Source organism: Lepidochelys kempii, chromosome 5, assembly GCF_965140265.1.
Source record: "Lepidochelys kempii isolate rLepKem1 chromosome 5, rLepKem1.hap2, whole genome shotgun sequence".
Taxonomy (NCBI): Eukaryota; Metazoa; Chordata; order Testudines; family Cheloniidae; genus Lepidochelys; species Lepidochelys kempii.
Window position 1 is genome coordinate 24,839,352 of NC_133260.1, and position 15,442 is coordinate 24,854,793.

The 15,442-nt window shown below is 40.6% G+C and overlaps 1 protein-coding gene across 2 annotated transcripts in view; it reads left to right on the forward strand.

Moving 5' to 3' along the window:
• Window positions 1-15,442, forward strand: part of RAI14 (retinoic acid induced 14) — a 134,000-nt gene that overhangs the window by 66,924 nt on the left and 51,634 nt on the right. For both annotated transcript variants that reach the window (XM_073343703.1, XM_073343704.1), the window contains exon 3: window positions 3,116-3,246. In XM_073343703.1, coding sequence (XP_073199804.1) covers window positions 3,116-3,246 — 131 coding nt within the window. The remainder of the gene's footprint in view (window positions 1-3,115; window positions 3,247-15,442) is intronic.

Sequence of the window (15,442 nt, forward strand, 5' to 3'; positions counted from 1 at the left end):
AAGACTGTTTAATTTTTAGGTAGAGTAGAATCACCATAGCAGTTTCACGTGTTAATAGGAGCTATCAGGTGAACAATGCAACCCTTCTCCAATCTCAGTTGTATAATATATGTGCATACATTGTGTTATGGAAAAAAAAAGGTTGAAAACTGAGTATTACAAGATAAAGTACTGCCCCTCTCCTTTTTAAAAGAGTAATTCTGTACTGTACAATGTTTTGTTGTTAAAATAAGCTTGGCACCATTGTACAGAATAAGAGCTGGATTCAAAACACTTCATGCTTTACAAGTTTAAGGTCTGTAAATCTTCATGCACATCTTTCACACTAGATGAATATCGGCACATAATTTTAGGACCCAGCTATATTGAAATCAGGTCTGAAATTTTAATGAGGCATGTGACTGAACATGGGATCAGTGCCTCTTGCATACAGTGATCTTAGTGTCACTAACACACTAGGGAGAAATTAAAAAACTGAAATCAGGATTAGAATAAACTGTGTATGGCGTTGGGGTTCTAGCGTGGTGACTTGCATATGACAGAATACTGCCAAACTAATCGTTGGCATATAATCAAATAACGTTTCAATTTTAGTTACTTGCTATAGGTTAATATTTAAATCCCCTCTTAACTGGTTCTCCAGGATTTGATTATATTCTAAACTATTGAGCAGCCCTGTAGTTATATCAAGGTTCATGCTGCCAAGGATTTTCAGTAACAGTCTTAATCTTAATCTTTTTCCTGTAGCTTAATCTCCAATATTTGAGAACTAGAACTGGTCATTTCAGGACATGAAATGTGCTTAAAGATTAGGTCCTTTCATCTTCCTTTTGTGGAAATGTAGGTTAGTGTTTCATGTTGCCAAGTTTAAAGGGGCACTGTCAATTTTAAAATCTACTCCATTTCAAAAAAATTAATGAAATACTTGCAGGTGTTGCTTCTGCCTTGGAATTCGAATGCTAGTTTTTGTAACTTTACCATCACACTTTCCAATTCTAAAAAATATTTTTTTTCTCCCTGTTTTGTAAAAAAAAAATCCATAAGAGTAAGTTAACCCAGTAAACTAGTTGTACACAAATTGCAGTCAAACACACAGGGTAAACAAACTGAAAAACAGAGAAATCTTGCAGTAATCTTAGGTGATGGATTTTTTTAACTACTATTACAGGTAAGACAGAAAAGTAACTTTTAGGTGGAGAGTCCTTTTAGTTATCCTTTAAAAATTTTTTGATAAGCTTCATTTTAGTCTGTTTGCAAGAGAGAATCAAAATTTGCTGGTATAACTAATGCTTTAGATTCTACAATAGCGTATGCCACAGCTGTGCTCCATATTAAGAATATAATATGCTGGACTAGCCATCTCACTTGCACTCCACAGGCTCCCAGTGCGCTTTCCTCCTTTGTCTGCTTGCCACTTCCCTTTGACACCACTGCTGTTCCTGGCTCCCCTCGTTCCAGACTCAGTCCCTTCACATGCTGTCTGTCTGCTTGCCCGTCCTAATTGCTCACTCTGCTTGGAGTTTTTCAACTCCCAGTAACTTGTAGGTTATCTTAAGACCTGATGCTTCTGTTCCCATAAGAAATTACTTGAACTGTATTTTTGAAGACTTTGACTGAAGTATGCATGTGTGCAGGCTCATGCTCTTTCTGACCAGCTTCTACCCATTCCATTTTTCAGGATGTCTTTAGTTGTGCTTTTATACCTAGCATGCACCTAATTTAGATTAGTGAGAACCCTGACTTATTTTGCACATGTGTAAACAGAAACATCAATATTTCTGGTCCATTGGGAAAACTAGGCTCCGTGATTGCTTGTCTGTCACTGTGGAGAGTTCCATGCCTAAGAGTTTCATAGGCTGCAGGTTTTCCAAGTGACCCACTAATGTGGATTCAGCACCTATCAAAAAGGCACTGATCTGGTTCTGATGTAGTACCTCCTGAGAGCATTTGAGTTCAAGAGCTAACTGTTTTTGGGAACAACCATAGTCTATTTAAAGAGCCTCCTCACTGGATGTGTAATGTTAGTGTAAAAAAAAAAAAAGGCTTTGACTTCTGTGCAAACAGAAGACTCTCTTGCTGGGATTATAGTTTAGTGTTCTTCCTGGTTGTAAGGTGGGGATGTAGAAGGGATTTTGGGGGTAATCAAACAGGTATGTTTTCCCACTCTCCTCCCCATTGGCCAACTGGATCCATAGCTCAAGTACAGGGAATGAGGTTCTGGTGCTGTTTTGTTTTTTAAGTGGTCCTTGTGCTCTAAAATGATCCAGAATGTGCAATCTTCTGTCACTAATCAGAGAAAAGACCCCTCCAGAGAAAGGGGACTAATGGATTGTTTGGTAAAGATTAAAATACTTGGTGGTGTTCTCTTGTCTGCAGCATTCGAAGGTAGGGCTGGAATACCTGTCTGGGTTAGAGGTTTACACGTGGCAGGGGAATAAAAATGCAATACAAGTGGTTATAATCTGCAAAGGGAGATCTCTCCGCCTATTGGTCTGCTGTGCTACTGGGAGCTGCAGAAAACGCTTCTCTTGAAAAGGTTTCTACAGGCACACAGTGGTATGGGGAGGGGGCTTTTGTTTGCTGAATCAGCTAAGGGTATGCCTCCCAGGTAGTCTTGTCTCGTGTATCATGGGATTAAAAAGGTAGCTCCTGGCAACTCCAGCAGAGCTCTAAAACAAAAACAATGAACTAGAGAAGTGAAGGGTTCATGTATGAACCTCATTGAATCTTAATGAGGGTCCAAATGGATTTAGTTCTGCAGTACTGCTTTACAGAGCAACTTTTCTACGCTAGCTCTCTCCTTTAAGTGCTGTGCTGTAGATTGACCGACTGGGATTGACCTAAAAAATTGCAGTGCACTCACTCCTCATCTCACTAGTTTAAAAGAAATCCATCTGATCTGACTTGAGCTATTGCTAGTCCTTGAAATCATGCACCACATGATCCATTTTAAGTTATTCATAGGGGTCTTTATCAAGTGCCAGCTCTTCAGTGTGTGGTTTCTTGCTTGGCTTTTATTTTAACTGTGATAGATGGCAAACGTATGCATAGTCATTCAGCGCAGCATGGAAATATTGCTGGCATTGATTTCTCTTAAATATTTCTTTTACTGCAGACTAATGAGTGGAATAAGAATGACGACCGGCTGCTGCAAGCTGTGGAGAATGGAGATCCAGAGAAAGTGGCTTCACTGCTGGGGAAAAAGGGAGCCAGTGCCACCAAACAGGATAGTGACGGCAAAACTGCGTAAGTCTGCCTACTTTTAAAACTTTTTTTTCAGTGTCCTCAAGGGATGAGGAAGACACAGACCATTCGCTGGGAGCACGTTCCATTTGCAAATTGGCCTTAGTAGCTGCAACTACAAAATAATGATCAGCCTGAAAATGGTCCCTCTTTCCCTTCGTCCTAATGCATTACAGGCTAAACAATTTTTTTCTGTTCCAGAGCTGTATTTACAGTTTGTACTTAAAATATCTATTTAGAGTTTCAGGCCATTTGGTGACATGGGTCTAGATTGCTGGGCTGATTGGCAGCTCCCTCGGGAAGGGACTTTTGGCACTTTGGGATGTCCACATTCCATGGTGCAAGCTCCAAACAGGCAGAATGGTATTTCATTAAACCTTTGGGGCTACTTTCCCCCATGCAGGTTTGGTTTAGTTACACTGCAAAACTGAAATGGTAGTTGCTTTAATGGGTGCTTTAATGCTTTGAATCCATAATATTGTAACAAGGATTTAAGCCTTACAGAACCTAAAGCACTGGGCTTCCCATTGTGATTGGTGTTCGAGAACAGCGCCTGTGCAGAAGAGCTCTTCATCCCTTTGGAAAAGTGAAAGTGGCATTTACTCCCCTCTTCCCTACCCCTTTTTCCTTTTTCTCCTATTGTGAAAACTTCCTAACTTGCTTACGGGAGCACAGGGGATTACAGTCTGTCCCTCAGACCTTTCCTTTTGATATCATATAGAAAACATGAACAAATGAGGAAATCGCTCACAGCCTGGCATCCCATGAGAAAAAAGGCTTTTAAAGATTGCAGGTGGGGGGGCGTGGCAATCATCCTGTCCTAGGAGAGGCAACACAAAACCATTTCTACCAAGTTCTACAGTACTACCCTAGGCTGTATTTATGGAGTCATGGTGTGCTTCCCACTTCGTCTGTTTCAGTTTGCCACTTCTATTCTATTTCTGTTCTGCATATGAGGAATATTAAATGATGGCAATGACTCATGATGACTTGAGACTTTCTTACCATAGAAGTCTGTGTGTTCTAGTTTCTTCAAGTGGGCGTTTCCATATTTTAATATGGGTTTTACTTGAACTTACATGCACCTTTTTCTTTTTAAACAAATAATTTGAGATAATTCAAAAGATACAACTGAAGTACTTCAACAGCTATTTTCATTAGATATGTCTAATGTCCTCATTTTTACCCAATCGTAAATTAAATAAAACTATAATTTAGAGCCAGTTTCTTTTTTAGAATTAACTCCACTGTATCCGGTATAACCTTTCTTCTACTTAGGGAGTCAAACCGGTATTTATTTTGGTTTTGTTCGGGTTCAGTTGCATTCAGTGTGTTCGGGTTCAGTTCCAGTTCAAGCCACCAAAGAAAACAACAACCGAGTTTGGTTACCACTTTAAACTGGTTCAAATCAAATTTTAATCTCAGTGGACGTAATCTCAAAAAAGAGAGCTGAAACTATTTTGATTTTTTTTAACTTTGCTTGAGTATCTTCCTAGTGTTTCTGTGTTGTCAAATAACGCAGTTATTTTTATGAACAATTTATTTTAGCAAACTAAAATAACATCTTCTAATATTTGCTGTGTTATACTGGACCTCTGGTGAAAGGATACATTTGAGTTTGGGGCAACTGGAGGGAGGAGATGCCCTAGGGGATGGGGATGGTGAGAGGAGGCCTGTCTAAGAGGGAGAAGGGTTGGGGAGCCATTACCTTTTTCCTTGGGCTTGAAGAGTTATTAACTTCTTGGCCCAGGGATCATTCCACCTCTTCTCTCTCCCTGGGGACTGGTGGGAATGGGTGTCTCAGATATTGTTTATCTATTTCCTGGTCCCCTTGCTGCCTCCTGGTGTACAGGCAGCTCCTTGAGCTTTCCCTCTCCCTCCCTCCTCTTGTGCATTGACCTCCTTCTAGTCTCATTCTCTTCTCATTATACGGAGGCAGGCCTTCCTGGTGGCAATCACATGCCCATTTGTTACTTTGTTGTCTCGTTTAGTAATGAAAATAAGATCACTGTAGTTTATTTTAAAAAAATTGAAGCTTAAAAATTGCTGAACCTTTGTTTTAAGCGGTAACCCAAATTTTTTTCTCTTCAGGTTCAGTAGATAGAACACATTTATGGTTCAGGTTCAGCTCTGGTTCAAATAAAATACCAGCTCAATCTGGTTCTGGTTCAACTGCCTGACTCTACTGAGGGTTTTTGTAGATTTCAAATATAGTATGAATTGGTTTCTGACACTTTTTCTTTCCCAGCCCTGGAGGGATACCCTGCAAGCTGTCACGTTTAGTATCCGGGAAGACGCTTGCTATCCTATACTAACACTGAAACAGCTATGTGATCCTAAATGAATGGAACAAATCTAGACTGGTGATTTAAAGATCTGTGTTCTCTGTAGTTCAGTGTGTCCGCTTACCTAGCACTTGATTTAAAGTATTCATGCAGTGGTGTCAGTGAAAATGAGTGTGTCGGAATAAAGGCAAGTCCATTTATATGGCTCCAGTTATGCCTTGTGCAGGACCCTGCTTTCAATCCTCGTTCCCCATTAAATGTAGTGAGGAGTTTAGCAGACATGCGCAAGTTGTCTTAGTGCTGACCCAATGGATAGCAACTCTGACAAATGCAAAACTGAGAAGCTCATCTGGAGAAGTGCACCATGTCATTAATACTGTACCTTGGTGTGGCCTTTTGTTCTTGGACTATGGCTCATTAGTTCGTGTTTGACGTAATTTTGAAACTGTTTTAAAAAGCCTTTTAAAAAATGTGGGATATACGCAATATATTCTTTTAGCATGGAAAATATGTCATAGTGGAATAAGTGAAAACATGGGCAGGGTGGGGGGAGTTGCTCTTTAATATTGTATTCAGTATGTGCATTTTTTCTGGCTTTCTTTTAAGATTTATTTGAAGCATGCTTTTTCACAGCCATCGTATTCAGTGCTTCACATTCTGTAAAGTTTAAAGGCCGGTAAGTTTTCAACTTAAAGCAGACCCCAGAATTCTGGCTGCCCTTACAGCACCAGTTTGTGCCTCAGCAGCCATTTTTAACTTGCTCTGTCTTCTTAAAATTTAGCAGAGCAAGGAAGAAAATCTGGATTATTAAATAGGGCCCACTTTAGCTCACTCATTAGAAAGTGCATTAAAAGTGGGAGGAGACCTAAAATGGCTGTTGAAACAGCAGCTCTCCATTTTGGGGAAAGGGGCAGTTTAAAATTTTTCTTTTCTGATCCTTCATGTCCCACATATCTACTAACTTTTCACCACCGCTTTAACTTAATGGAAATGAGGGTTTTATAATCCTTATGAGGATAAACACTGCCTGGGTGTATCAGCAGAAAGGCCAACAGGGCCAGTTGGAATGTGTCCTTGGACAGTAGGGGATCACAGCTATGCTCCAATTCCACGTTGTGCATTAGTTGCATTCTAGCAGCGGGTCTGAGAGATTCAGACTATTTGGTTGCATGATTTATTGATCCCTGTGAGTTTATACTGATGTACTAAGTAGTTTACATAATTAGGCTGAAGGTGATGATTCAGAAGAACATAATGGATTAAATTATGTAACAAATTACATGAGGGGATTAAACACTTCATTATGATGGAATGTGCATTAGAGTGTAACATTATGAAGTATCCTGTTTTGCATTACAGATTTGGTTGGCCTAGTGCATTATTTTTTTCCCTTAAGATGTTCCTTTCTTCGCCCCAATCTCCTATTCCTGTTAAGATCTTTTGTCTTTGTCCTTTTTTCATTAATGGGTCCTAGAGAACAGGAAGAGAAATCATTCCATTTGATACTGATTAAATCTATATTGCAACACGACATTCAGTTTTGGACACTATTTTTAAACAAATGGGAGAAGAGCAACTAGTTACAAAAACTTTTTTTGAAAATGAGCTTTATTAAGAAATGTAGGCATGCTCCATCGAGAGACATCACTGTCTACAGTTGTGAAGTGGGGCACTTGTAAAGAGGAAAGGAATAATTTATTCTCATTCGTCACAAAGGACAAAACAAAAATAAGTTAATACTAAACCAGGCAGAATGGATATTGACTACTAGGATGTACACGTTGCCAAAGAGGTTGTACAGTTGCCAATTTAGGATGAAATGGAGAAGGGGACGAGATATTCCAGCTCTCGACTAAGTCATCACTTAATTAGGACCTTTTCCTGGTGAAATTTGGGTGCAGAGGGCCATGATGATGCCTCAGTATCACTTATTCCTGCCAAAACTCCCTCTGCAAGTTAGAGGAACTCTCCCAGCAATGTATTTTACAGTTTGGTGAGACTGATGCTTCAGGGCTTTAAAGACCTGCAGGATTTTAATTTCCTTTAAGATGGTCCTTTTGATAAACAAATGTATGTAAATGAGCTTCATTGGGCAAATCCCCTTTTGGCATAGGCTCCTTTGGTCCTTCTTATGCTAGATCAAACGTTTGGCAAACATGTTTGTAATTAAATGCTTACTCTGTCTAGCACAGGGACTCTCAAACTAGAGGTCGGGGGGTCATAAGATTATTACCTGGGGGGGTTGCAAGCTGTCAGCTTCCAACCCAAACCCCGCTTTGCCTCCAGCGTTTATAATGGTGCTAAATATATTAAAAAGTGACTTCAGTTTCTGCACTCAGAGGCTTCCTATGTGAATGGGGTCACCAGTACAGAAGTTTGAGAACCACTGATCTAGCATCATCTCCACAATGATTCATTGTAGTCTTAGTCTACTGGATCTTGTTTTTGTGCAGTTTCCCTAAGCTAAATGTTCCTTTCAGATTTGGATGTTGACATCTAAAGCCCTCAAAAAAGGCCCTCACATTAGGGGGGCCTTTAAGTTTCATTAAAGGTTAATTCATATACCAAACTTTCCACTAGTCCAAGCTTGCAAATGGTGGATAACTTAAAGAAACTGCTGTTGAAAAAAATTTGCATATGAGTTGTGATGTATAAATGGCAGCACTGCCCTGTCCTAAACCTGTTTTGTCTCTATGCCACAGCACATTACTGTTAAGCTTTGCTTGTTTCTACAAGGTATTGAACTAGACTAGAATTAAATCCTTATGGCTATTATTAACTTGAAACACTAGATCTTAATAAAATTCTAGCTGCACTTGCATCAGTGCATGTTAAATGCTGACGTTGGCACCAAGAAAAGCCTAGAAGCCTCCAAAAATGCATTTATTTTGGGTGTCCCAAAGTAACAGTCAACAGGGATTTGTCAAGAACCAATCACGTCGGATCAACTTGATCACTTTCTTAAACAAGGTAACAAGGCTTGTGGATGGGGGGAAGCTTTAGATGTGGGACATCTTGCCTTATGATACTGTCCTGCATGACCTCCTCATAAATAAACTAGGGAAATATAGTTTAGATGGAGCTACTGTGAGGTGGGTGTATAATTGCTTGGGAAACCGTTCCCAGAGAGTAGTTATCAGTGGTTCACTGTTGAGCTGGAAGGATATGTTGAGTGGAGTCCCGCAGGGATCGGTCCTGGCTCTGGTTCTGTTCAATATCTTCATTGATGATTTAGATAATGGCATAGAGAGAACACTTATAAAGTTTGCAGATAATACCAAGCTGGGAGGGGTCACAAGTGCTTTGGAGGTTAGGATTAAAATTCAAAATGATCTGGACAAACTGGAGAAATGGCCTGAAGTAAATAGGATGAAATTCAATAAGGACTAATGCAAAGTACTCCATTTAGGGAAGGAACAATCAGTTGCACACATACAAAATAGGAAATGACTGCCTAGGAAGGAGTATTACAGAAAGGGATCTGGGGGTCATGGTGGATCACAAGCTAAGTATGAGTCAACAGTATAACACTGTTGCAAAAAAAGTAAACGTCATTCTGGTATGTATTAGGAGTGTTGTAAGCAAGACATGAGAAGTAATTCTTCCTAATTCTACTATGCACTGATTAGACCTCAACTGGAGTATTGTGTCTGGTTCTGGATGCTATATTTTGGGAAATACGTGGGCAAATTGGAGAAAGTCCAGAGGAGAGCAGCAAAAATGGTGAAAGATCTAGAAAACATGGCCTGTGAGGGAAGATTGAAAAAATTGGGTTTGTTTAGTCTGGAGAAGACTGAACATAATAGTTTCCAAACCTGTAAAAGGTTGTTACAAGGAGGAGGATGAAAATTGTTCTTGTTAACCTCTGAGGATACGACAAGACGCAATGAGCTTAAATTGCAGCAAGGGTGGTTAGGTTGGACATTAGGAAAAACTTCCTAACTGTTAGTGTAATTAAGCACTGGAACAAATTACCTGGGAAGATAGTGAAATCTCTGTCCTTGCAGGTTTTTAAGAACAGGTTAGACCTGTCAGGAATGATCTAGTTCAGGGTTTTGCAAACTTCATTGCACTGCAACCCCCTTTTGACAACCAAAATTAATTACTACATGATCCCGGGAAGGGGGACTAAAGCCCGAGCCCCACCACTCCAGGCAAGGGGGCCAAAGCTCCGTCACTCTGAGGGGCGCCAAAGCTTGAAGGCTTCAGTCTTGGGCAGTAAGGCTCAGACTTTGGCTTCAGCCCCGAGCCCCAGCAAGTCTGCCATTCCTGGCGACCCCATTAAAATGGGGTCCCAACCCACACTTTGGGAACCGCTGGTCTAGTTATTACTTAATCCTTCCTTGAGTGCAGGGGACTGGACTAGATGACCTATTGAGGTACCTTCCAGTCCTACACTGATTCTATGATTATGCATCCAATGAAGTGAGCTATAGCTCACGAAAGCTTATGCTCAAATAAATTGGTTAGTCTCTAAGGTGCCACAAGTCCTCCTTTTCTTTTTGCGGATACAGACTAAGAAGGATGCTACTCTGAAATATGTTGTCAATAATACTCAATGGAGAGATCTCTCTAGATAGGTTATATAATTCATATGAACCAGGACACTTATGGCCCAAAAGCTAAACTGAAAACATAGTACAGAGTATATTCCACGTCCATACCCTTATACACTTATCTTGTATACAGTATTCATTTATGGTCAGTTGAGCACTGTGCCACTCATTTCACTCCTTCATGCAAACCGTTTTTTTCCTCTGACTTTCTGCTACTGAAAAAATCACTCTCTAATGTACATACCACTTCTGCCTCCCAAAAAGGGACAGGGTGAGAAACTCAAGTCATCATAGCTCAGTTACTCAATAAAGAGTTGTCTGGATGCAAGTGCTGGCATAGTGATGGACTTTCTCTTCAGGGTGATTTTATTTTTCATATTCTCCTTAACTTAAGCAAAGGAGGAGAAGAAGCAAGAATTATTGCCAATTGTTTTCTTTTTAAAACACACATCTGCTTGCCCATACAATATCTTGAGGGACATGAGAATTTTAAAAAAATCAAGTGGCCCTGTTGTTTTGGGGGGGAAAACTTTTTTCTTATTGGGGTTGTTCTTTATTATCTAAAGGGATCCTTGAATGTAGACTGAATATGCTATAGCCATAATATTTTCTCTTTGAGGGGGGAAAAGACTGTTGCAGTGAAAACCAGTTTAGGTAAATGAATGAAGACATTGAATAAAATGTATTTGTACAGGTAATCTAGCTAGTACTTGTGACATGCTAGTGGAAATCCTAAAACTGTTTCTCTTTCAATAGGATATTATAACAGATTTGAATTTTAAAGGAGCATACCTTTTTCTTCACTTCCTGTAAATTGACTGCATCAGTTAATTAAGTTTTATCAAGTAATTTTCAGCAAATGACAGGTTTCAGAGTGACAGCCGTGTTAGTCTGTATTCCGAAAAAGAAAAGGAGTACTTGTGGCACCTTAGAGACTAACCAATTTATTTGAGCATAAGCTTTTGTGAACTAAAGCTCACTTCATCGGATGCATACTGTGGAAAGTATAGAAGATCTTTTTATACACACAAAGCATGAAAAAATGGGTGTTTACCACTACAAAAGGTTTTCTCTCCCCCCACCCCACTCTCCTGCTGGTAATAGCTTATCCAAAGTGATCACTCTGCTTACAATGTGTATGATAATCAAGTTGGGCCATTTCCAGCACAAATCCAGGTTTTCTCACCGCCCCCCCCCAGCCCCCCACAAACCCACTCTCCTGTTGGTCCAACACACCTCTGAACAACATACTAATCCACAGAGACCTCCCTACCAACACTACAAAAAGGATTCTAGGTGGACTCCTCCTGAAGGTCGAGACAGCAGACTGGACTTCTACATAGAGTGCTTCCACCGACGTGCACGGACTGAAATTGTGGAAAAGCAGCATCACTTGCCCCATAACCTCAGCCGTGCAGAACACAATGCCATCCACAGCCTCAGAAACAACTCTGACATCATAATCAAAAAGGCTGACAAAGGAGGTGCTGTTGTCATCATGAATAGGTCGGAATATGAACAAGAGGCTCCTCGGCAGCTCTCCAACACCACTATCTACAAGCCATTACCCTCTGATCCCACTGAGAGTTACCAAAAGAAACTACAGCATTTGCTCAAGAAACTCCCTGAAAAAGCACAAGATCAAATCCGCACAGACACTCTGGAACCCCGACCTGGGATATTCTATCTATACCCAAGATCCATAAACCTGGAAATCCTGGGTGCCCCATCATCTCAGGCATTGACACCCTGACAGCAGGATTGTCTGGCTATGTAGACTCCCTCCTCAGGCCCTACGCTACCAGCACTCCCAGCTACCTTCGAGACACCACTGACTTCCCGAGGAAACTACAATCCATCGGTGATCTTCCTGATAACACCATCCTGGCCACTATGGATGCAGAAGCCCTCTACACCAACATTCCACACAAAGATGGACTACAAGCCGTCAAGAACACTATCCCCGATAATGTCACGACTAGCCTGGTGGCTGAACTTTGTGACTTTGTCCTTACCCATAACTATTTTACATTTGGGGACAATGTATACCTTCAAATCAGTGGCACTGCTATGGGTACCCGCATGGCCCCACAGCATGCCAAAATTTTTATGGCTGACTTAGAACAATGCTTCCTCAGCTCTCGTCCCCTAACGCCCCTACGCTACTTGCGCTATATTGATGACATCTTCATCATCTGGACCCATGGAAAAGAAGCCCTTGAGGAATTCCACCATGATTTCAACAATTTCCATCCCACCATCAACCTCAGCCTGGTCCAGTCCACACAAGTGATCCACTTCCTGGACACTACGGTGCTAATAAACGATGATCACATAAACACCACCCTATACCGGAAACCTACTGACCGCTATTCCTACCTACATGCCTCCAGCTTTCACCCTGACCACATCACACGATCCATTGTCTACAGCCAAGCTCTGCGATACAACCGCATTTGCTCCAATCCCTCAGACAGAGACAAACACCTACAAGATCTCTATCAAACATTTTTACAACTACAATACCCACCTGCGGAAGTGAAGAAACAGATTGATAGAGCAGGAAGAGTTCTCAGAAGTCACCTACTACTGGACAGGCCTAACAAAGAAAATAACAGAACGCCACTAGCCGTCACCTTCAGTCCCCAACTAAAACCCCTCCAACGCATTATTAAGGATCTACAACCTATCCTGAAGGATGACCCAACACTCTCACAAATCTTGGGAGACAGGCCAGTCCTTGCCTAGACAGCCCCCCAACCTGAAGCAAATACTCACCAACAACCACATACCACACAACAGAACCACTAACTCAGGAACCTATCCTTGCAACAAAGCCCGTTGCCGACTGTGCCCACATATCTATTCAGGGGACACCATCACAGGGCCTAATAACGTCAGCCACACCATCAGAGGCTCGTTCACCTGCACATCCACCAATGTGATATATGCCATCATGTGCCAGCAATGCCCCTCTGCCATGTACATTGGTCAAACTGGACAGTCTCTACGTAAAAGAATAAATGGACACAAATCAGATGTCAAGAATTATAACATTCATAAACCAGTCGGAGAACACTTCAATCTCTCTGGTCACGCAATTACAGACATGAAAGTTGTGATATTACAACAAAAAAATGTCAAAATCAGACTCCAGCGAGAGAGTATTGAATTGGAATTCATTTGCAAATTGGATACAATTAACTTAGCTTACCTTGCATAATGACTTAGCCACTCCCAGCCTCTATTCAAGCCTATTTCCCCTTGTTTTTTCTTATCCTCCCCTTCCGCCCCCCCCCCGCCCCCCCCCCGACGTTCTTGTTAAACCCTGGATTTGTGCTGGAAATGGCCCACCTTGATTATCATACACATTGTAAGCAGAGTGATCACTTTAGATAAGCTATTACCAGCAGGAGAGTGGAGTGGGGGGAGAGAAAACCTTTTGTAGTGGTAAACACCCATTTTTTCATGCTTTGTGTGTATAAAAAGATCTTCTATACTTTCCACAGTATGCATCCGATGAAGTGAGCTGTAGCTCACAAAAGCTTATGCTCAAATAAATTGGTTAGTCTCTAAGGTGCCACAAGTACTCCTTTTCTTTCAGGAAATGGTATTTTAATCTTCTTGTGTCCTTTCATAACTCCTATGTGTGTAATATGACTGTAAAAAATTGTGTCAAAAGCCAGGAGGAATCTAGAAAAATTCATTTAAGAGGGAAAAACTTTTGTAGTTTCAACATCAATTTCTAAAACTTAAGTGTGGTGGCCACTTTTGAAGACCTGAAACCCTAGTCGTACTGAACGTATTTTTCTCAGCTTTTTGGGAGGGAGGGATGTTTATAATGCAGTCTTTAAGGACTAACCTTTAACTTTATCTGACTAGCTCTGAGCATTGAGAGACTTCCACTGCACAAGTCCCTTCCATGCACATTGCACCCTGTAGATTACATGGAACGTTCTGAAGGTCACAATAATAAATACTAGGCTGCCTGTTCTATTTATAATTGTTTTTTCCACTCCTGGATCATATAATTAATAGCTTTTTATAATCTGTTCCACTTTATTATCAGTTAGATAATAATTATCATGCTCTTCTGAGGTGCATGTCTTTCTAAGCCTTGTTCCAGTTTAACAGTTGAGCCACCCCTGAACTCATTGGCCAAGGATCAGATGATTCATTCAGCTTCAGGCAGCCTATGTAGCCTTTTATATAAGCAGTGCCATTCTAATAGGCCACTGTTGTTTAAAATGTTTCCAAAGGTTGAGGCAGAAAATGTGCTGCGCTTGCAGATTTTGATTATGCCAACTGGGTGCTCCTTGCTTACTGCTTTAATCTAGGGCACTAACAGACACATAAAAGGGAGCAACATGAGGTAATCTTTATTTTTGCGAGTCATAAACCTTCAAAAATAGTCCCCAGGCAGTAGACAGAACTGGTGACTGCTTATTTACCTGGCTTGTATTTCTCTAAATGCTTTATGCTAGCTTCTTTACAGTTCTTTTTTTTTTCTTCAATAGCAATGGCAAAATCTCAATTGAAAATAAGTATGAACTCTGAACTGTCTATTCTTTCTTGCACATCACCCAATTTCATTCCTCTTTCTCTCTGAAAGGTAGGATAATGTGTTGTCTTTTTGGTCAGATGTGATTTAAATCTTACAATCTAAATAATGCAGTTACTGGGAAATAGGACAATACCTCTATATTTACTATCGCTCTGTTTTAAGACTTAACTAAGGCAACCAAACTCGTTACGCAGTAGCCTGGAAAATTAGAGTTAGGCTGTATAACTTTACCCATCCTTTTTTAGGGCTACTTCCTTTGTAAATGGTGAGTCTTGGTATTATGCATTTTTTAAAAAAAAATTTTACTGGTAGTTCTTAGCTGTTGCTTTAAGTCTGATGCATTTGACGTTTAAAAACCCAGTAAACTTGAAACATGTATTGTTCTTTGAGCTGCAATATAAGAACACATGTTCTTGGGATGCCAACTTACTAAAACTCAAATAAGGACATCCATGTTTTTTCAATGCTGTTAGCACCAGATGCAATTGTAACAGTTTTGTGTTAGATTTTCACACAATAAAATAAATATTTTAAATTAATTTTCTACCCAGTTGGTCTCACCCTTTTTCCATGATCCCATGACCCCATGTAACAACAGAATGATTTGGGATTCCCTTGTTGTAATCTCAGGACTTCCTTCTGTTTAGCCATAAACAAGGGGAGGATGGTTGCGACATCCTGGACCCGTTCGTGACCACCATGAGGGTTGTGATCCCTACTTTAAGGGCCCATATGTTAGGACAGCAGTTTCCAAACTTTATTGGTGGACTTACTGCTTTCTTTAAAAATTGTTG